This window comes from Danio aesculapii, chromosome 7 (genome assembly GCF_903798145.1).
Source record: "Danio aesculapii chromosome 7, fDanAes4.1, whole genome shotgun sequence".
Taxonomy (NCBI): Eukaryota; Metazoa; Chordata; class Actinopteri; order Cypriniformes; family Danionidae; genus Danio; species Danio aesculapii.
The window spans coordinates 72,600,538-72,625,537 of record NC_079441.1 but is presented as its reverse complement, the minus strand read 5'-3'; the positions used below and the strand labels follow the sequence as shown (position 1 = coordinate 72,625,537).

General features: G+C 41.0%; 1 protein-coding gene across 1 annotated transcript in view; it reads right to left on the bottom strand.

Annotated features, from left to right (window-relative positions):
• The window catches only part of LOC130232525 (adhesion G protein-coupled receptor L3-like), a 242,469-nt gene that overhangs the window by 114,285 nt on the left and 103,184 nt on the right, over positions 1-25,000 (bottom strand). Inside the window, 1 exon segment of the mRNA XM_056462477.1 lies at positions 4,436-4,780. Within this exon segment, the coding sequence (XP_056318452.1) occupies positions 4,436-4,780 (345 nt within the window).

The window sequence follows — 25,000 nt, the reverse complement described above, 5'->3', positions numbered from 1 at the left end:
AATATAAATATGCAGATAGTAAATAATACTGCTAATATACAGATGCAGATAGTCATGAATGAACTGAAAAAGCCCCCCGAGGTGAAGAAGGCATGGAGGCAGTGGTGTTTATATTGATGTAGGAAATAATCATTTCTGGATCATTTTAATCCTTTAATTGTTTTCATCTGTAATGATATTAGTGTGTTGCTGATCATCCTGTGTGTATTCAGCTGTGTGTAAGTGTTTGGACCTGCGTAGGCACATAACTAACACACTCTGCACTGGACTTTAGAGCAGCTTTTAGTTGGTCAATGGTCGGTCTATTTCAGTTCCTCAAAATAGCAACGCTCCAACAATGCGCCTTAACACACCTCCTTTATAGACCAGCACACCCATGAGTCCACAAAGTGACGCAAATGGATTTGCTATTTAAACAACATGGAGCAAAACGTGAACATTACTGTTGCGCTGGTCTGAAAATAACAACAAATCGCGCCAAACATGTCTTGAATCTTAGTGTGCCGGGTGTATGATAAGACTAAACGTTTGCACCTCGACATTTTCTCTTGTATGAATTTCGATTAATTAGATCTGAAAAACATCTTTCACCTGTTTATCATGATATCAACATATAAATAAATGATTCAAAAACATAGCTAATAAAGAAGCATAAGAAATATCATTATCGCAATGCAACATCAAATATTGCACGTTATCCCAGAATCAAGCGTCCCTAATATAACCTGCTCTCTTAAATAACATTGGTGTGCGTGTGTCTTCAAACTAGGTTAATATGTAATTATTATATGTAAATAATTCCTTGCAATTAGCTTCTCAGTGTCACACAACACTTCAGAGATGATTCTAACACGCTAATTTAATGATCAAGAAGCATTTCTGACTCCCATCAACGTCGTAAAGTTCAGCCGTCTCACTTTATTATAGTATCTGATAATACACAGATCAAAAAATCAGCATTCGACTGAAATCAAACGTATATATAAATACAGTGCATCACCACTGTTACTTCTGATGTCTTTAATGAGGGCTTTTCTGAATAAAAGTATTATTTTCTCAAACTTTTTTTAATGATAGTGCATATGTTGGGCATTCGAGCGCACGTCAATCAAGCGCTGCTGTTTTGTTGTTGCTGTTTGGATTAATGAGTTTCTTTAGATGTGAACGCGTTCGTCGGAGAAATGGCCAGAGGACAAATCCTGCAACCCCAGCTCCAGTCTGACGCTCGCGAAAACTTCGAGAACAAACAACTAATCATGAAGAAGCTGTCAATCACCCGAAACCATGGCAACCAGGCAGACTGCAGACCTTTGATTTGAGCGGATGCGGAGACGCGAGCGGAGGAAAAGGTGAAATTTGGAGAGAAAAAAGAAAGCGGAGCGACAGACGGAGGTGAAGGAGATGCAGACGCTTCAGTGTGTGTTTGATGCCTGCGCTGCGTGTGTGTGTGTGTGTGTGTGTTATTTGTACTCATGCTGTGCACCGTCGGCTGATGCACACACACATATTCACTAATAATACGTGAGAGAGAGAGGGAAAGAGAGAGAGAGAAATGAAATCTGAACACCACACCTGGGTTACCAAAGCAAGGAGTTTAACATACAAGGTTTATTTCCTCCTAAAGTGTTGTTATGTACATATATACAGCATTCCCACTCCTTCATGACACCAAATTCAATGACATTTTAAAGCTCCCATGAAGTTAAAATAAAGTTTTTTAGATGTTAGTATCAGTATTGTTAGTTTTTAGGATATCTATAAGTCAATGTGTTCCAAAACAGTGACAAAATTCACGTTTAGAAGATATAAAGCTGATATAAACATGTCGTTTTGCCACCAAGTTGATCAACGGTTTTATTCAGGTCACCTTCAGTTTCTCATCAAATCATAACCAATCAAATGCTCTCTAGTATCTGACATGACCCGTCACCTCTTCTCATTGGCTTTTCATTTGATGCACTTGAGCTCAACCTCTCTCACTGGGAGAGCGGTGATGAAACTAAACACCATTGGCTGTTGTTTTACACTACGCCCCACCCTCTCTTCGTGTTGCAGTCAAGTGGCGCTCACTGCAGAGCCACTTAGGGAGAGCTGAGCTCCGGCAAGGGGGAGCTTGAGCTCCAGCTCCTCCTTCCTTGCACTACTTCTACGAGTGATGTCACTGGGGGTTGGGGTTAGGGGTGGGGTGGTTGTACGCATAAAAACATAGGAGGAGGAGGAACAAGAGCTCAAGCTCCCCCTCGCTGGAGCTCAAATGGCTCTGCAGCGAGCAGTGTCTCGTTTCAGATGAGATTACGTCAAACACTGAATAAAAATGCACATTTCAAAGCACTTCACAGTCCTTTAAAGCAGCATTAATTACAAATCAAGCACTTTTATAATTCACACCCACAGTATTTATAGTGCCATAAAAGTTCCAGTACTTAACATTTCACTTACGCTTAATATTTAAATTAAAATCTTACAATGATGATGTTTTAAATGGGTCACACTTTATTTTGATGGTCCGTTTGTTAAATTTAAGTTACATTGCATCCACATGCTAACTAATTCTCATTAGATTATAAGTAGACTGTTAGGTTAGGGTTGGGGTTAGTGTAAGTTGACATGTACTTGAAAGGTTTCTTGTAGTCAGTTAAATGCCTGCTAAATGTCTGTATCAACAGATATTAAGCAGACAGCCTATTAATACTGAACTAGACCATCAAAATAAAGTGTTGCTTGTGTCACGACCGGTTTAAAGTTCATTTATTTACATTCATACAAAATCCAATCATGTGACTTCAACACTGGTGATACTCAATGCGGTTTCTGAAATATTGATAAAATGCATTATTTGTCATAAGATTTAAATGTAAGATTTTTAATGAAGAACTTTGTTTTTTCATTCGTTTTTTGGAAGCAGCTCAGTGCAATTTAGGGCTGCACAATATATTGTTTCATCATCGATATTGCAATGTGCGCATCTGCAATAGTCACATCACAACAGCATGCAATGTCCAGTCTGAATTATAGTTGACCAATATAGTTGAAGCATGTTAAATCGTGGTATTTATATAGAATTTATATGATTTACGCAAAAAATCTTGCTTACTTAGAATCAAATATCTACATTTTAAAGAGAAAACAAGATTATTTCACTTACATCACAGGTATAAAACTCTCAAAGGTGCAGGATTTAAGTTTGACACCCAGTGGTTGAACTGGGTATTGCACTCCTGGATCCAAGGTTGCCTGATTGACAACAGGGGCGAGTGATTTAATCTGTGTTCTAAATTAAAGCAACGACACCCGATAGAAGCATTATTGTCTATATTAAAAGGAGTCTTTGTCCTGACCAACACCTCGAGTTGATATATTAGAAACGGCTTGCATTTCTGATCAGCTCAGGTACACCACTTTATTCAGTGTTAAATGCTAATAATGTGAGTTCGAATGCCATTTTATATGACATGTATTGCCATATACTGAAAGCAGCAGCAGATAGTTCACCTCAGATCTGGAAGATAAAAAAAAACGTCTGAAATTGAACTTTAGAACGGAACACGTGATTCAGCATCTACATTTAATAATGTTAAAGAGGTTTAATATGTACTTAATAGATTATAAATCGTTCCATTTCATGAGTGAGTGCATATTCTGAGCTTCTGAATGGCTGTGTTTACATTTGTTGTCGTGATTCATCTGGTGCAAACAGCCAAATTGCTCATCAATGCAAATCTCGTCACGTAGTGTGTTGTTAGAACACAGGGTTACAACCTGCTCACCTAATGTTTACACTCCTAATATTTATATCATTTGCTAATTAATAACCTCATGTGAAACTCTGAATCTGCATCTCATTTCGGAGTCTGCTACCGTCCACCAGAGGTCGCATTTCGGTCACAGACGCATGCTTTCAGAGCCTTTCTGAATGAATGGCACGGATAACACATTATCAAACCAGAATATCTGACTTCAGCATTGTTTTTCAGATAAACAAGAATGTTCACCGAGCATGTTTCTAAATATCTACAAACATATGATGGTGTTTTTATGCTTTAGAAGAGTCAAAAACTTACATACAGCACCTTTAATTTTCTCTTATTTCTTCTGACGGTGAAAACGAAACATGATTTTTACTTGGTCAAATTATTATTATTATTATTTATATATTTGGACTAGAAACAAGACTTTTAAGGACGTGTGTTTGTTTTTAAGTACTTTCCAGGCCTTGAATTCATATGTCTGAAATTCAAGTACTTTCAAGAAGCATGAGAGCCCTGTATATATCGCGATCATGATTTTGGAACTTACTAACATCGCTTTGTAAACGTTTATTAGTACCATTTGTTGAGCCTCCAAGTAGTGTTTGATAGAGCTTGGACCTGGAAGCTGCTTCATGTGGCATCAGACTGAACAAGCGAATACTAGTAAACTTAATAAACTGAATTACCGATGGTTCCGGGTGGGCAGGGCAGTCTGGCGGTGACCCCCTGGCGTGTTTTAGGCCAGCTGAGGCCTGAGTCGCTGACGGAGCTGCAGAACTCCACTGCGGTGTTGGGCAGGACGGAGGACGGGTGCGAGCGGGTGGAGGCGTCAGCTGGAGGAGCGGGCTGGCGCTCGGGGGTGGTGCTGCGGGGAGGCGGAGCTGGGGTGGTGGAGGGGGGTTTGGTGGTGCTGGTGGTGCTGCTGGTGCTTGAGGTCATACTGGTGGTGCTGGTGGTGGTGGAAGTGATAGGACGGGTGGTGGTGCGGGTTGTTGTCGTGTCCATTAACACATTTCCTGAAGACGAGGATTCTGGAAACGCAAAAACAACACAGTGAGAACGTTTACATGGACACCAATACGATTAAGACAATACTCTCATTAAGTAAACAGCTATCAATCCAGGCATGGGCAAGCTTGATCCCGGAGGGCCGGTGTCCCTACAGAGATTTGCTCCAACACTATTCAAACACACCTGAACGAACTTATCAGCATCTTCAAGACCACTAGAAAGCCGGCAGGTGTGTTTGATTAGGATTGGAGCAAAACTATGCAGGACACCAGCCCTCCAGGATCCCCCTTGCCCCTTCCCTGCCTTAATCTGACTCAAGTTTTAGTACCAGGGCATGTTTTGGATAGCCTAGTGTAAGTACACACTAAAATACATTGATCCAAATGAGACTAGACATGAGCATGAAGTGACTAAAGAGATAAACAGGGCGATCAGCTGCTCTCCAAACACAAATAATAGCTGAAATGATCTGGCCAGACCAACAGTATGAGATCCACTGAGGGAAACTAATGTGCATATAAACACACAGAGAGAGAGAAACACACACACATACACACACACACACGCGCGCTGCAGGGTGATGTGATGGTAATTGTTGTGTGTTTGTGTGGGCAGAGCGTTCACCTCCATCTATAGTTGTTTACATTACAGAAAATCAGATTTCCTGCTGTTTTCAGGAAGCGGCCGCATACAAACACAGCAGCGCCAGTGTCAAACTCACTGTTAGAGGAGGAATTCAGATGATTGCTGATTGACTCTTCTGGCAAACAACCACCATTTAGACACAAACACACTGCCTGAAAAATGAACGCAAATAACTAGGTATGTATTTTGAGATATTTATAGTATTTTTATAGAGCAATCCCATGCAAATATCAATCTTGACATTAAAAAAAATTAAGCTCCCTGCTGAAAAATCCAGCTTAAACCAGCCTAGGCTGGTTGGCTGGTTTTAGCTGGTTGACCAGCCTGGTTTTAGAGGGGTTTTGGCCACTTCCAGGCTGGGTTCCAGCTATTACCAGCCTAGTCTTAGCTGGTCAGGCTGGAAAATGACCAGCTAAATCCAGCAAAAACCAGCTTGACCAGCCTGGTTTAAGCTGGACATAGCTGGTTTTGGCTGGGCTCCCAGCCTGTCTAGGCTGGTCAAGCTGGTTTTAGCTGGTCATCTCCCAGCCTGACCAGCTAAGACCAGGCTGGAAATGGCTGGAAACCAGCCTGGAAATGGCCAAAACCCCTCTAAAACCAGGCTGGTCGACCAGCTAAAACCAGCCAACCAGCCTAGGCGGGTTTAAGCTGGTCTTTTCTGTAGGGCTTTTACAAAAATAGTGACACGCTAGCTATGTTTTATTGTGTAGGGTACTGTAAAATACTCAAAAATATCTGTCAATGTTTTCAAACAATTATATTTGATTTACCAAAGCCACACAAGTGGCAATTTCACATCTGTCACATCCAATAGCTCATGGTAATGTCAAATAAAATAAAATCAATCATGTTTGTTTCATAGTGAGCAACTCTCATCCTTTCGATTAGCATTATCTCTTTATGCAGTTTAATTCACTGAATTTCTACAAACTATGTTGTATCCGTGAGGACCCAAAACGTCACTTCTACTACACTCACTGCCATATTTGTGTCCGATACAGTCACACTCACAACCATAGACTATGCTCACAACCAGTGTATTAAAATGAGACTAAATGACAACAATATTTTGCTTAAATATGAACAAATACTGGCTATGATGCTTCTGATGATACCTCAAACTGTTTTTTGCTCCTTCAAATTGGCGACGTGTCTGTTTCAACATTTATTCACGGCTTCACTACTGTTTGGCCACGAACTTAAGGGCATGCAGCTTATTACTGGTGAGAAAACTCACCCAAAAACAACAGAAGTTAAAGAAAATACATTCTGGTGATCTGCTGAACCATACAGTCTAGTACTCATCTTATAATACGAAATAATACAAAACTTTCTTCAGTAAATAATATAATAATAATATAAATATTAAATAATAATTAAAAATATTAATATTAAATATTAATATTAAATATTAATATTAAATTAATGTATAAATAATGTAACATAATAGAAAATAATTATAGTAAACAAAACCGAGTTTTCTATTTCAAAGATCTCAATCTAGATCAGGCATGGGCAAACTCGATCCTCGAGGGCCGGTGTCCCTGCAGAGTTTTGCTCCAACACTAATCAAACACACCTGAACACCCTAATTAGTGTCTTTAAGATCACTAGAAAGCTACAAGCAGGTGTGTTTGATTAGGGTTGGTGCAAAACTATGCAGGGACACCGGCCCTCCAGGATCGAGTTTGCCCATCCCTGATCTAGATGAACATCTGATCTTTATCCTATTAATGTAGAAAAGTATCCAGTAGAAGCAAAGTGATCTACAACTTAATTCACTTACTGTAATATAATAATAAAAACATTTCAGTGATTCAGTTTTTGGTTTATTAATATCGCCTTGATTCATTTCATAAATGATGCACTTGCCCACTATTAAAGCTTTGATGAGCAATTAAAAGTTGGGCATTACCTGCTGGATGAGTTCATTTTGTTTTACAACTTTAATAAATTGTGCCCAGAGGGCTGCTGTACTTCTAAAAGAGCAAATTAACCTGATTATTAATTTTCCTTTTCTGTTTTCGACCCTGGCCAGTTTCGAGATAAGGACGGTGATAGCGAGAGGAGAGGCTAATGGGATCAGCTAATGACACACACACACACACTGTCCATCACACATTTACAACAACATGAGCAGATTAAACCAGTTGGAAAATCATTTATGCATGATATCTGGCATTATGCATTAGTTTTTACATCTAATTGTATAATTATGCTCTAACTCACTGTTGAAATATAATACTTTACAAAGTGACATTCATAATTTGTTTTCATGATATGTCATACTGCAAAAAATACGTTTTTTGTCTTGTTTCTAGTCCAAATATCAAAAAAATTTTGAAATAAATTATTTTGGCATATTATTTTGCTTGTTTCGAGGAAAAAACTCACTTAATTTTGGCATATTATTTCCTAAAAAGAAATTATTTAAAAAAATTATATATATATATATATATATATATATATATATATATATATATATATATATATATATATATACATACATACATACATACATACATACATACATACATACATACATACATACATACATACATCCATCCATCCATCCATACACCCATACACACATACATACATTCATACATACATACATACATTCATACATACATTCATACATACATGCATACATGCATACATACATTCATACATTCATACATACATACATACATACATACATACATACATGCATACATTCATACATACATACATACATGCATACATGCATACATACATTCATACATTCAGGGTGGGCGATCTCCAGCGATCTAGCTACTGCGGATCGCTGGAGAAATACACACATGCCACATCTACGAACTACAACTCCCAGCATGCACCTCGCACACACCGGTTCCTGTTTCACATTGATTACACACACAGCCGGAGGATCATGATGAACTGATTACATAGACGTCATAAACAGCACAGACACACACATCAGTTTTACTGTTAGTGGACATTACGATGCATTTTCCTTGCCTTGCAGAGTTGGACTTTTGATTTGTATATTTTTTACGTAGTTCGCCGCCACCTGGACCGATCTCTTTGCCTGTGACCAGATCGCTCTTTTGCTTCACCCGTATGTACCGGTTTGCTCCTGTTATCATCTTTTGCCTGTCTGACCATCCTCTGTTTAATAAAAAACTGCAATTGGATCCTCAACATTGTCGTCCAGCATCCTCACAGTTAAACTAACTATCGAATAACCACAGCCAAACGAGGACTTTATTTTAATAATCATTCTTTATTATTACTCAGCTCAATATTTTTTAAAATATATAGAAGCTGAAAACTTAAATACCAAGTTTGACAAGTTACTTATATCGTAAGACATATCGATATACACTCACCGGCCACTTTATTAGGTACAGCTGTCCAACTGCTCGTTAATGCAAATTTCTAATCAGCCAATCACATGGCAGCAACTCGATGCATTTAGGCATGTAGACATGGTCAAGACGATCTTCTGCTGTTCAAACTGCAAACTGAGTATCGTTGCTGACCATGTCTATCTCTTTATGACCACAGTGTCTCTATCTTCTGATGGCTACTTCCAGCAGGATAACGCATGTCATAAAGCTTGAATCATCTCAGACTGGTTTCTTGAACATGACAATGAGTTCACTGTACTCAAATGGCCTCCACAGTCCCCAGACCTCAATCCAATAGAGCACCTTTGGGATGTGGTGGAACGGGAGATTGGCATCATGGATGTGCAGCCGACAAATCTGCAGCAACTGCGTGATGCTATCATGTCAATATGGAGCAAAATCTCTGAGGAATATCTCCAGTAGCTTGTTGAATCTACGCTGCAAAGGATGAAGGCAGTTCTGAAGGCAAAAGGGGGTCCAACCTGGTACTGGTAAGGTGTACCTAATAAAGTGGCAAACTGATATTTTCTCATTATATTATTCTACTTTTTTTATGTATAGTCAACGAGCACACTTCCGCCCAGCAGAATAAGGTTAATAGTCATTGAAATCGGCCATCCTTAATAAACATGACTGTTTTCTGGAGCAGATGAAGATTTGGCTGTCACAAACTGCTTCTGGATCAGCTGATGTGACTGTACTGTGTGTGTTACGCCTCACTGACGATTGGTCGGTCTGTGAGCACAAGACTAGACAAGAACCAAACGTTTTTATCTCAAAGGAACCATCAAAAGCAGCTCAATTAACTCAAGAGGTCAATCTGTAAATCTGTCTGCTTCTTCAGCGTCTCCCTCTTTTCCAGGTCTTCTCTAACACATTCAGTCCATTATCGCGATTGACGGCGGATGCGAAGACGTCGTTCCGCAGCAAGACTTTTTGCGTTTTAGCCAATGTGCTATTACACTTAATTTGAAGTACTCTTCTTGTCATAATTATCTCTCGTTCCTCCTCTCAGCGGCACAGAAAATGAAGAGAAGTTTCTCTCGCTGTCAGAAATAGCTCATTACTTTGAATTGTCTCTCTATTCTGGTGTCTTATCGGAGCGAGTGAGAACTGGCTGGGCTCATTCACGTCTGGCAGGAAGATGAAGCATCTCTATCACGGCTCAGACACAGACATTTTTTAATTAACATTTGGACCGTTCACAGTTCCCATCCTGTACTGCAGGGAAAAGGTGCGCATTCGCAAACACACGCTAAAATACTTGCTTCCTTTTCGGTTGTTTGTTTGTTTTGCTCTGCTGTCAAAATTGACAACTGTGTAATGCCAAAGTCAACTCTACGCTTCTCACACCTTTACATGCTGATATTAAAGGTATATGAAATGACAAGAAGCTGTGGGATCACATTATTGGAGGTATGGGATTCTGAGTGAGAGGTTTGATGCTTCTGTGAAATTTGACAAACGTAAAACATTGTTCTTGGAAATATCCACCCTACTGAAAAAAACAGCTTAAACCAGCCTAGTCTGGTTAGCTGGTTTTAGCTGGTTGACCAGCCTGGTTTTAGAGGGGTTTTGGCCATTTCCAGGCTGGTTTCCAGCCTGGTCTTAGCTGGTCAGGCTGGGAGATGACCAGCTTAAACCAGCTTGACCAGCCTAGCCAGGCTGTGAGCCCAGCCAAAACCAGCTATGTCCTGCTTAAACCAGGCTGGTCAAGCTAGTTTTTGCTGGATTTAGCTGGTAATTTTCCAGCCTGACCAGCTAAGACCAGGCTGGAAATGGCTGGAAACCAGCCTGGAAATGGCCAAAACCCCTCTAAAACCAGGCTGGTCAACCAGCTAAAACCCGCCAACCAGACTAGGCTGGTTTAGGCTGGATTTTTCAGCAGGGCACAGATTCATGTGTTCACAAAATTGATGATTAACATATAGTTGCACATGTGAAGCTCATGTGGCTTTTCTGACAGGGTAAGAAGTTATTATTGATAGCTAAAAAAAATAAATAAATCAACCAAACAACCTACCAATTAGCGGTGTAACAGTTCACAAATCCTTTTTTGGTCACGGATTGGACCATTTCTCGGATGAGCCAGAAAGGGGAGGAGACGAATGTATTTTGCTTTTCGTTTATTACAAAAAACAGTCCTGCAAGACACTTTTGGTTTTAACAAGCAGAACTTAGAAGCTGTAATTTGATTAAAAATAAAATCAAGAAATAATCAGCTGAATGAAAATAAATGATTCAGTACTGTGAAAAATTCACTGTTCCTACTACTGCTGCTGATAACACTAAATGTAGACATCTAACATTATCATTTGAACAACCCATAATTAATTATAGTCTCATTTTCAATAAAGGAATCAGTTATTCACTCATAAAACTCCATGTTTCATTACTACCCTACTGAAAAAACTAGCTTAAACCAGCCTAGGCTGGTTGGCTGGTTTTAGCTGGTTGACCAGCCTGGTTTTAGAGGGGTTTTGGCCATTTCCAGGCTGGTTTCCAGCCATTTCCAGCCTGGTCTTAGCTGGTCAGGCTGGAAAATGACCAGCTTAAACCAGCTTAGCCAGGCTGGGAGCCAGCCAAAACCAGCTATGTCCAGCTTAAACCAGGCTGGTCAAGTTGGTTTTAGCTGGATTTAGCTGGTCATTTTCCAGCCTGACCAGCTAAGACCAGACTGGAAATGGCTGGAAACCCATCTAAAGCCAGGCTGGTCAACCAGCTAAAACCATCTAACCAGCCTAGGCTGGTTTAAGCTGGATTTTTCAGCAGGGAGATGATCATTTATTCAAGTATCAAGTATTCAGTGGTGTATTTTTGATGGCTGGTTGTCGCCACCTTTTGGTTAAATCAAGTAATTGCTGCCTACAACTTTCATTTTTGATCATCAAGTTCCAGTTTTTCTCAGTCTTTGGTGCATTTCTCAAAACACTATTTACACTTGCACAACAGTTAATGCATTTCTCAAAACAATTAGTACAAACTGCAAAACCTAGTTGACAACCTGCAAAAGCGTGTCACTTGCTCAAAATGGAGAGCTCACTCCTCAAAAGCAAGTATTGATGTCAATGAAAGTGTCAGTGCCATCAAGAGTCCTCAACATCATCAAGTCCTGACATCATTGTTATGAATAAGATAGTCAAATGGCTCATGTTTTCATTATCACAGTTTACTCTGTACATGTTTTCCAATGCAAAAACGTCAGATTTTGGTGACACTTCCTGAAGATGCTCAAGACAGCGCTAGATACTATATGCACAGCCATTTGAAAACTACAGTAAAGTTAGACATCACTGCATTTAGTGAGGTATCTGAGTACAAGACACTGAATATGTATGTTTCATGCTTATGCTCTCCGCAATTCTAATTTATCCGCAGCATTGTGCAAAATAATAAACACACCCTTATTTACAAACAAACATACACTTCCTTTGGGTAGAGCTGTGCACGACTGTAAACAATACTGCAGTACATATTGAAACTGAACCTACAACATACACACGTCTGTAAGTCATTCATCAAATTGTTCAATTAGAAGACATTTTCAGGATTTTTTTAATTAAATCAGCTTGACAGATTTTGACTAGTTCAACATTTGTGTATGTACTGACTCCAGTAGTGAAATGAGGACTGTTAGTTTTATATGCAATGACTATTTGGCATTCACAAGTTTAGTTCATTTTGACTGACATGACATAAGCAGATGAAAATGTTATAAAACTGCAGAGAGTTGTATGAAAGCACTTGATGCATGTCCAAAAGCATTCACAATCTGTTGGAAGGAATGAGAAACTGCTACTGTGATGTGCACAGATGACTAACTGTGTTGAGAAATGCATTAACTGTTGTGACAGAGAAAAACTGTAAATGCACAGTGGTTCAATCTAAAGCAGGGGTCACCAATCTCTAATCAAACAACTGCATAGCAAATATTTACCCAAATAACTGCATAGCAACAACCTAACATGACCACGGAAATGACTTACCATGTCTTCTACACCCACCAAGATCACCATAGATAGTATCAAAGACCCGTAGCAACGCCCTGGCACTAGAAAAGCAAAGCGGTCTGCTGCAGTACTTCAGTTTCAGGCCCACTTTAAAAAACCCAATAGGAAATCAATGAAAACAACTTAACAGATTAAATCTAAAATCCCTGTGCTCTGTAGTGTTTTGACAGTGTGTTCTGCAGTTAAGCCCCTCTGCCCAGGAGTGTGCAGGCCTCGACTCCGCAATCAACAGTGCGTCGTATTAAACCCGAAGCCAGAGCGAGTCAAAACCCAGGCCCTAAACATATTCCACTCTGCATATGGGTCAAATTAGGTCAATTACCGTCTGCCTAAAGGAGTCCCGCGGAGCAGAGCAACACTCCAGCGCTCAGTGTCTGAATATCAGCAGGAAAAAGAGCTGTTATTTCCACACAGCAGGTGAAACGCGGCCGATCGCTATCTCACAGGGAACCGTCTGTCACAACAGCTGAAGACATGTCAGCTTTCAGACGAGTCGAGAGGAAAAGCAAGGTCAAGTTCTGGAGCATTCGGCGGCCTGCAGACTTCATAAGAAAAGCTTGACTCGCCGCAAAAATAAACATTCATTTTCCAAGAGAAACTTGATTTAATGTAACGTTCTGGTATGAAACTGTCATCTGGAAGATATGAAGAGCAAAGGAAACACTTCTCTGAGGCTGATATTATTGCTGATGGTGATTTTAAAGGGGAGCTGTTATGCAAACATCACTTGTGTAAGGGGTTTCAACCACTGTGTGTGAATATAACCAGCGTCATTCATTCTTTCTTTTCGGCTTAGTCCCTTTATTATTCATGGGTCGCCACAGCGGAATGAACCGCCAACTTATCCAGCATATGTTTCAGGCAGCGGATGCCCTTCCAGCTGCAACCCAGCACTGGGAAACACCCATACACTATCATTCACACACATGCACTACTGACAATTTAGCTTACCCGATTCCTCTATGAACTTGTGGGGGAAACCGGAGCACCCGGAGGAAACCCACACCAACATGGGGAGAACATGCAAACTCCACACAGAAATGCCTACTGACTCAGCCGAGCCTCGAACCAGCGACCTTCTTGCTGTGAGGCAACCGTGCTACACACTGCGCCACCGCATTGCCCGTTGTTGATGATTTTTCTCGTAATTTGAGGAGATTCATACATTTCCCTTTCACGGATGCCCTGCCAGCTGCAACCCAGTACTGGGAAACACCCATACACTCTCATTCACACAAACACTCATACACTGTGGCCAATTTAGTTCATCAATTCCCCTATAGCGCATGTGTTTGGACTGTGGGGAGCACCCAGAGGAAACCCACGCCAACACAGGCAGAACATGCAAACTCCACACAGAAATGCCTACTGACCCAGCTGGGACTCGAACCAGAGACCTTCTTGCTGTGGGCAATTCTGCTATTATATTTTTGGTTTGGAGATTCCATAAAGCTTCAGTTACAGGAACACATGAGACGAGAGTTAACACACACACACACACACACAGGCCAGTGGAGCAGGGCATGAGGACAGATGTCGTACGCAGTGTGTGTGTATCTCTCTCTTGACTGCCTCTATAGAGGAACTGAAGCTGGAGAGGCTGATAAAGTGCCACACTCTTGTGCCCGTGAGCCTGGGGATTTTCAGCAGTGAGTAATGGAGCCATAAAACCAGCCTCCAGCCAAACACTGAGTCCCTAAGAACCTAAAACATATAGAGCGCCTAAAAATACACCCGCCGCAATACTGCCCGAGTACAGCAGAGATCATATCCCACTCATATTTCTCCCAAGGAAAAGGTGAGATTCTTAAAGCATTTAAGCAAACGGATCCCCCAAAATTATCACCTTTATTTAATTTTGATTCCCATTTGACTCTCATTACTGTAATTTAGCTATTTACAGCAGATGCTTTCTGCCACTTGCTTTTATTTCTGCATAAAACCACTCATTTACTCATATTCTGTGTTTTAAATGACACACTCGATACGCAGCAGTGGTTTCTGTCCTATTTTACAGCTGTTTTATTTTCATTTGATTTATTCTTCATTCATTTTAGCTTAGTCCCTTTATTCATCAGGGGTCGCCACAGCGGAATGAACCGCCAACTATTCCAGCATATGTTTCACACAGAGGATGCCCTTCCAGCTGCAACCCAGTACTGGGAAACACCCATACACACTCAATCCACCCAATTTAGTTCATCAGTTAGCGCATGTGTTTGGACTGTGGGCGAAACCGGAGCACCCGGAGAAAACCCACGCGAACACGGAGAGAACATGCACACTCCACATCGAAACTGACCCAGCCGGAACTCGAACTCCAGCGACCTTCATGCTGTGAGGCCACAGTGCTAACCACTGAGCCACCGTGTCACCCCGTGATTTATCATACATTTATTTTATTTTCGACTTAGTCCTTTTATTTTACTGGGGTCCCCAGAGCGGAATGAACCGTCAACTATTCCAGCATATGTTTCACACAGAGGATGCCCTTCCAGCTGCAACCCAGTACTGGGAAACACCCATACACACTCAATCCACCCAATTTAGTTCATCAGTTAGCGCATGTGTTTGGACTGTGAGGGAAATCGAAGCACCCGGAGAAAACCCACGCGAACACGGAGAGAACATGCACACTCCACATAGAAACTGACCCAGCCGGAACTCGAACTCCAGCGACCTTCACAGTGCTAACCACTGAGCCACCGTGTCACCGTGATTTATCAATCATTTATTTTATTTTCGACTTAGTCCCTTTATCAAACTGGGGTCCCCACAGTGGAATGAACCGTCAACTTATCCTGCATATGTTTTACGCAGATGATGCCCTTCCAGCTGCAACCCAGTACTGGGAAACACCCATACACACTCAATCCACCCAATTTAGTTCATCAGTTAGCGCATGTGTTTGGACTGTGGGCGAAACCGGAGCACCCGGAGAAAACCCATGCGAACACGGAGAGAACATGCACACTCCATATAGAAATGCCAACTGACCCAGCTGGAACTCGAACTCCGGCGACCTTCTTGCTGTGAGGCCACAGTGCTAACCACTGAGCCACCGTGTCACCGTGATTTATCATTTATTTATTTTATTTTCAACTTAGTCCCTTTATCAAACTGGGGTCCCCACAGCGGAATGAACCGCCAACTTACCCTGCATATGTGTTACACAGCTGATGCCCTTCCAGCTGCAACCCAGTACTGGGAAACACCCATACACACTCAATCCACCCAATTTAGTTAATCAGTTAGCGCATGTGTTTAGACTGTGGGGGAAACTGAAGCACCCGGAGGAAACCCATGCGAACACGGAGAGAACATGCACACTCCATATAGAAATGCCAACTGACCCAGCCGGAACTCGAACTCCAGCGACCTTCTTGCTGTGAGGCCACAGTGCTAACCACTGAGTCACCGTGTCACCCTGTGATTTATCATACATTTATTTTATTTTCAACTTAGTCCTTTTATTTTACTGGGGTCCCCACAGCGGAATGAACCGCCAACTTATCCTGCATATGTTTTACACAGCTGATGCCCTTCCAGCTGCAACCCATCACTGGGAAACACCCATACACTCTCATTCACACTCATACACTATGGACAATTTAGCTTACCCAATTCCCCTATAGTACATGTGTTTGGACTGTGAGGGAAACCAGAGCACCCGGAGGAAACCCACACCAACACGGGACTGCTGTATTGTCTGGGTTGGTGTGGTATATTACGCTACAGAAACCTTCTAATAAACTATCAGCACATTTTCAGTCATTTTTGCAGACTTTCTCTCTAGATATTATTAACAGCCAATCCCAAATCCACTCCTTACCCCTTCCCCTTGTGCTAATTATCTTTAGGTTGAAGGCATAGTGCTAAGGGGAAAGCCTAGATACCTCTTGAAACAGAGATTTTTCAGGACCACACTCGAAACCAAGGGGTATGAAAATTTCCCAGAATACTCCATCTACAACAGACTGCACACAGAAGTCAGGAGATCCACAAATGAGTATTTTTTTAGTCATTATTATGAATTTTTACGACAAACAAGCACGTGTTTTAATACATTCATAACCATGTTCGTGTTTTACCGTCATGCTTTAAGTCCGTCATGAATTTTGCTATCTATAAACCATAATAATAACTCCTGTACAGCAGTGCCACAACATTCTGCAACCCAGGCTCATTCTGAGAACGTAGTCCCGTGGACGTTTCTGGAAACCGCGAAATACGTCCCGGGAGGTACGTATTTATGCAGTTTTTGTTTTCGTGAATCCGCGAGAGGCCGCTGTGACCGCTTTTTCCCGTGTCGTTCTCACGTAAACCCGCTAGAGGCCGCTGTGGAGCGACCTTCCACCTGTCTGCCTGGATGACAGAATGATTGACCGTGCGACCGGCCAATCGGCTGACCCACCCTCCTCCGTCCCTAAACCCAACCAACAACGATTCACAAAAGCCGTCCAGAAAAAGAAAAGCCCTCGTCTGATTTTTACCACGTTTTCGGATTTTACCACACTCTCACCCTGTGATGAACTTGTTCGCTTCATTTTTTGGATTTTGTTTTTGTTTTCTTACCTGATTTCTGGAACGGCTCTTCCCCGGACTCGAACCCGGTCATCGTCGTCGTCGTCGTCGTCGTCATCGTCATCGTCAGCCCCTCTCTGCGTCTCGAGTCCGCCAGAGTACACGAAGAGCTAACCAGACAAACTGGTTGTAGCGGGAAAGCCCTCCACACGGAGGCGAGCGGCTGGCCGGCAAGCGCCGAAAGGAACGGCGTCACACCGCCCCACAGCGTTCGCTTAAAAAAATGAAATGCAGCCGTACGTAACCCCGGCTACGTATTTCGCGGTCTCCAGAAACGTCCACGGGACTACGTTCTCAGAATGAGCCTGGCTTGACATTCTGACACTCGATGACACTCGAATACCCTGTCAGAATAGCCTAGTGGCTGGGAATGAGCTTTTTACAGTGTCTGCTATGATGTTAATGTTGTTTTCATGTGTTTACACAGACGAATATGTCTCCAGTGTAAACACACAGTACAGTTACGCTCTTATTACTACATTATATGGTTATGATTACATGATATTGGTATCTTCAGTTATTTCCTGATCAGATAAATACCAAAAAAATACGCAACTGAAATAACTACGGCATTATTACAGCCTCACAGCAAGAAGGTTGCTAGTTCGCATGTTGGTTTGCATGTTCTCCTCGTGTTCGTGTGGGTTTCCTCCAGGTGCTCCAGTTTCCCTCACAGTCCAAACAGCGGTACAGGTCAATTTGGGAAGGCTAAACTGTCCGTAGTGTATGGGTGTGAGTGAGTGTGTATGGATGTTTCCCAGACATGGTTTGCAGCTGGAAGGGCATCCGCTGCATAAAACATGCTGGATAAGTTGGCGGTTCATTCCGCTGTGGCGACCCCCGATTAATAAAGGGACTAAACCGTGGAGAAAATGAATGAATGAATGAAATAACTACAGCAGTTGCCATCATCGATCTCATATGAAGCAAGAGATCGTGATGACATATGATGATGTGTGCAGGTGTTGTAGTGGTGTTTCATTTCGGAGGGGTAACATTTGAAGCCCTTCCCCTTCACACTCTGCTTAGAGGACCAAGGGGAAGGGGTAAAAAAATAGAATTGGGATTGGGCCTAATTATACATTATATAGTCTCAAACTACTACGATGTCAATAAAAGTCACTTTGTTAAACTGTAGAGTTGAATTTTCCACATCAGAAGTGGACAGAGCAGAGATCAACATCCCATAATGCAATTCACAACCGAAAATAAACTGAAAACACTTGTGAATCACAAAATAAAGAAACTGTTAATTACAGATATATTTTACAGTGTGGTGTAAATCAGTGGTGTAGTCCTTAAAAAAAAGGTGGTGTACTATCACACCTGACCCAAATTTTAAATGAAAGTAGGAAAAGAAATGACGAAAGTCAATGTTTCTTTGATTCATTAGCTATATATATATATATATATAAGCTAGCCTTGGCAATTGGCTGTATGTATACAGTATGTAGCTTATATACTCATTTTTATACTGAAAAACAAAAAGTCAATCAAGATAGTTTAGTTCACTTTTATTTAAGTTGACTCAATAGGGCCTGTGCATACATGGAAAGACAGCTTTTTAACTTACTTTCTTTACTGGCTTATTACTTTACATTTAATAGGCTCCTTTAAACATCAGTCAGCCATTATTTTTGATTGTCACATTCGTGCATGCTTGTTTTAAACCAAAATATTAGGAGTCTGTCTTCTGTGGTCGCTATTATATACTAGTAGTTACCCTTTTTAAATCGCATATTGATACGCGATTTATGAGCAGTCTTTGCCTCATCGATTTTAGTGTTTTAGGATTTTCATTTTAAGCCAGATCAGGAACAGATCATTTTGAGGTAAACTAAGAAAAATGTATATACATTTACACTGGTGGACATTTTTAATTAAGTAAGAATTTAAAATAATACACTAAAATTAGGCAAGTTTAATCAAAAAAATAAGTGAGTATACTGAGGGTATATGTAATTATTGATCCTCAGAAGTGGTAATACCCAAACAGCTTGTGGAAAAAAGTAAGCATACCGAGTATACGTGCGTATAGTAAGGACTACACCACTGGTGTAAGTATGAGCAAATGAACAGAGCTCTGAGGGAGAAAATGCACCAGGCTCTGACACCAGGTGTGAAAACACTTTTTTTTTGGGCCACCCTTGGCTGAAATCGTGTTTGTTTCCCCTCGGTTGAACCTAAAAAGTAGCCCATTTCCACAGGAAACCTGCGGACTTGGCAACTCTGTTGAGCTTATTAAACGGTTATGTGATCTGAGATGCCCTTACATGCATTTACAGAGTCAGACAGGAAATATTCCACTCCGAACATTCTCAGATCACACAGAGAGATAGATCGAGTGTGTGTGTGTGTGTGTGTGTGTGCTCAGCTTTGAACACACAGCACCTGCGGCATGTTTCTCTTGGAATTAACCTTCATCTGAAGGTGACTCTTTGATGTGCTTCTGTTCATTACACACTAATTCAGCAGCTAGTGAGCTTACATGCGCATGCATAGGCACACACCGAATGACAATGACTAGGTTTACATGGACATCACTAATCAATTATATGACTTGATCTGATTAAGACAGTAATATGATGAAGGCGTTTACATGAGCTGCTTTTTGAATGTTCCTTTCCATGATCCGGTTTTACATGTTATAGCACATAATCCGATTAACGTCATTGCGTCACCGCACTATCCACGTATCCTCTGGAGTTTTATGTCATTTCGGGTGTTTCATTTTTAAGTTGTCGACTTTAACTGCACTTTCACTTTCACTTTCTTTCAGGAACATTTCATGCATGCCCCCTGACAAACGAGATATTGGATGCCAGGAACTGCTGGAAGAGTGTCGTTTTAATGAATTAAATGAATGGGAGAAAAAAAAACTCTGTGTCTGTGTCTTCACTGACTCGGTAGGTGCAGAGAATAGTCTCAGACAGCCGTGTGTATAGACTATCCTGTCGCAAAACGCAGCGAAAACTCCTACATGACGGTAATAGTTTGATTGTAGTGTTTACATGTCTGCACTTCAATAATGCCAGTCAAATCAGCATCCTCCACATGTCTTAATTCCACTTCTCTTTAGTTCGATTATGACCTTAATTGAATTAAATGAATCAAGAATCACTGTTTACATGGTAGACTCTTAATCAGAGTATTGTCTTAATCATATTAAAACTGGATTATTGGTGTTCATGTAAACATACTCATTGACTACATTTATATGGACATCAGTAGTCAATTATATGACTTGATCTGATTAAGACAGTAATATGATGAAGGCGTTTACATGAGCTGCTTTTTGAATGTTCCTTATATGACCCCGTTTTACATGTTATAAACCATAGTTCAATAGGCTATGTGCACAGCTAGTGTTTTTCAGCCAGTGATAAACTTCCTGTGAAAGCTTTATGTGACTATTTTCAATTTTATAAGGTTTCTTTTACAGCATCAATGTTGTAATGTAATACAAATATAATTCGTTAAATAGACTTCAGCATCCATTTGCAGACATCCTAAGTCTCCCGGAAGTTCCAAGGAGTCTCCCACAAATGCATAGAGACTCCCGGATGCCTGCAAACGAATGATAGTCTCCCGGAAATCCCTCGTCTCCCACCTAGTCCTCGAATACGTCCCGCATCCCGCGCCCCCAGCTCTTCTGATACGTCGCGCACCCATTCCACCGCTCACCCGCTCTTCAGATACATCCCGTACAGCCCCCTGCTTTTCAGATATGTCTCATCCACACCCTACAACCCCCAACCCTGCTTTTCAGGGTGAAAATGAGAACATTAGCATAAAGTGATACTCACTTTATATCGTGTCTCAGCCAGGCAGCGATGATCGCTGTTTTTTTAAAGCCCTTCAATCTTAAACGTGGAAATTTTGTTGGAAGGTCTGGGGCTGGCCAAAAGTCCGTGTGCATATACACTATTAACATCATTGTGTCACCGCGCTATCCACATTTCATCCAGAGTTCCATGTAACTTTGGGTGTTTTATTTTTAATTTGTCGACTTTAACTGCAGTTTGGCAGATTCGCTTTCATTCAGGAACATTTCATTCATGCCCCCCTGACAAACGAGATATTGGATCCAAGTATGAACTGCTGGAAGAGTGTCGTTCAGTGGTCCTTCACTGACTTGGTAGGTGCAGAGAGTAGTGTCAAACAGCCGTGTGTGAATGGAATATCCTGTCGCAAAACACGGCGAAAACTCCTACACGACAGTAATTATTTGATTGCTGTGTTTACTTGTTTGTACTGCACTTCAATAATGCCACTAAAATCGGCATCCTCCACATGTCTTAATTCCGCTTCTGTTAGTTCGATTATGACTTTAGTCGGATTAAGGTCGCTGTTTACATGGTGGACTCTTAATCAGAGTATTGTCTCAATCATATTAAAACTGGATTATTGGTGTTCATGTAAACATACTCATGTTAAACATAACATGTCAACTAGGGCTGAACAATATATCGGTTGAGCATTGATATCGCAATGTGTCAATAGTCATTTATTATATTATAATTATTTTATTATTATTATTATGACATTGACCATTTCAATGTGGTCATGTTATTGGCCCATGAACATGTCCTGCTTGTAATCAAGCTATTTCATAACTGTAGGCAATTCAGTCATAACTTAACATTAAAACAGCTATCATAACATTATCAATCAATATGTGACTCGGTTTTTTGAAAGCTATAAAACTGCAAAATGTAAAGCAGGAAATACGTTGGGACCATTGTTTTTGTTTACATCCCTCAAAATGGTCTATAGATTATTTACTAACGATTAAAAGAGAAAGATATTATCAAACATTATTTAAATATACATATATATATATATATATATATATATATATATATATATATACAACGACGACCATGTTATTTTACATTCGATTGTTCAATTTCTACGATGGTAGCACGTTCACCTCACAGCAAGAAGATCGCTGGTTCGAGCCTCGGATGGGTCAGTTTCTGTGTGGAGTTTGCATGTTGGCGTGGGTTTCCTCCGTGTGCTCCGGTTTCCCCCACAATTCCAACGACATGTGGTACAGGTGAATCGGGAAGACTAAATTATCCGTAGTGTATGTGTGTGAATGAGTGTGTATGGATGTTTCCAAGTGATGGGTTGCAGCTGGAAGGGCATCCGCTACACAAAACATATGCTGGATAAGTTGGCGGTTCATTCCGCTGTGGTGAACCCGGATTATTAAGCCGAAAAGAAAATGAATGAATGATTGTTCAATTTCTGTACTTGGATACTGTTAGACTGCCTAGAAAACCATAAAGCACGATTTATTTCTCTTTTATTTTTGATGTCACGTTTATATTTGCTTGGTATTTATTATATTTTATGCAGATGCACTGCACAGAAAAAGACTTGATCATCCTAATCGATCTAAATACATGCAATCTTATCAAATAGAGCTATTCGAAATCATCTGAAATTATCGCAATATATCGAAGCAAAACAAAACATCGCAGTGTCCATTTTTTTCATCATTTTGTCAATATCTGGAGTGTTAAATTGCGAAATCTCAGCCGTTTCCATATATTATATATGATTGAATTGCATTATATTTATGCAGAGTATAATTTAGAGGTTTTGTTCAAACCGGTTTGTGTGAGCAATACTACTATTGATGTTTTTTAAACCGAGCTCTGGCCAGGAGGGATATTTTTATAATGAAAGCATTGACAGATAGATCCGTGTTCAAAGCAACAATTATGTGTCCCTGACGACAGAAGCGCTTCAGAAAAGCATGCATTTTCATTTCCTGCTCGCATTTGACTACTTTTTTGGACACAGTTGAATGAGAGTGTTTTTGACGGAGAGGTAAATACCACATCAGATGAGCCGTCATCTCTCCGCGTTTCTGCTTTCAGGCGAACACTGCCTTCGTTTCCTTCCTTCAGACTACAGCTTTATCACACGGCTGCATCTGCTGCTAGATTTGTATTTATTTTTTAGGCAGCACACACATACTTTAAATTAGGCCTGCACAATATACTCTTTCAGCATCGATATCGCGATGTGCAAATCTGCAATAGTCACATGTGATTAACAAGGAAACACAGTTCAGAACACGTGACTAGTCTAAATGACTTTAATTTGTATGGGTTTTTAAGGCCTGCGACTGTATTTAAACCATTTGTGCAGAAGGAATGATAAGCTTACCACTTTAACAATTAAATGTGTTTATTTTGTTTGTACAATGAAGATTATACAAGACTTTAGTGTTATTTTAGATTTAATACTTGCATTTCTATACCTGAATACTGTTACACTCCATCAAAACTAGAAAGTGCTGCTTATTTCATTTTGATCTTTGTTCTCATCATTAATTTGTTTAGTTTATTTCGTATATTTCATGCAGATGCACTCTTTTACAAAACCATCTCAGTCTCATCTCAATCAGTGTATAATTGTGAATTCTATCCACACTAGAGTCATCTTGTGAAATGATATTCAAATCGCAATATACACTCACTGGCCACTTTATTAGGTACACCTGTCCAACTGCTCGTCAACGCAAATTTCTAATCGGCCAATCACATGGCAGCAACTCAATGCATTTAGGCATGTAGACATGGTCAAGACGATCTGCTGCTGTTCAAACTGAGCATCAGAATGGGGAAGAAAGGGGATTTAAGGGACTTTGAACGTGGCATGGTTGTTGGTGCCAGACCGGCTGCTCTGAGTATTTCAGAAACTGCTGATCTACTGGGATTTTCACGCACAACCATCTCTAGGGTTTACAGAGAATGGTCCGACAAAGAGGAAATATCCAGTGAGCGGCAGTTCTGTGGGCGCAAATGCCTTGTTGATGCCAGAGGTCAGAGGAGAATGGCCAGACTGGTTCCAGCTGATAGAAAGGCAACAGTAACTCAAATAAGCACTCGTTACAACCGAGGTCTGCAGAAGAGCATCTCTGAACACACAACACGTCCAACCTTGAGGCAGATGGGCTACAGCAGCAGAAGACCACACCGGGTGCCGCTCCTGTCAGCTAAGAACAGGAAACTGAGGCTACAATTCACACAGGCTCACCAAAACTGGACAATAGAAGATTGGAGAAACGTTGCCTGGTCTGATGAGTCTCCATTTCTGCTGCCACATTCGGATGCTCGGCTCAGAATTTGGCCTCAACAACATGAAACAAACATGATCCATCCTGCCTTGTATCAGCGGTTCAGGCTGGTGGTGGTGGTGTAATGGTGTGGGGAGATTTTCTTGGCACACTTTGGGTCCATTAGTACCAATTGAGCATGGTGTCAACGCCACAGCCTACCTGAGTATTGTTGCTGACCATGTCCATCCCTTTATAAGCACAGTGTTTCCATCTTCTGAAGGCTACTTCCAGCAGGATAACGCACCATGTCATAAAGCCTGAATCATCTCAGACTGGTTTCTTGAACATGACAATGAGTTCACTGTACTCAAATGACCTCCACAGTCACCAGAGCTCAATCCAATAGAGCACCTTTAGGATGTGGTGGAACGGGAGATTGGCATCATGGATGTGCAGCCGACAAATCTGCAGCAACTGTGTGATGCTATCATGTCAATATGGAGCAAAATCTCTGAGGAATATTTCCAGTAG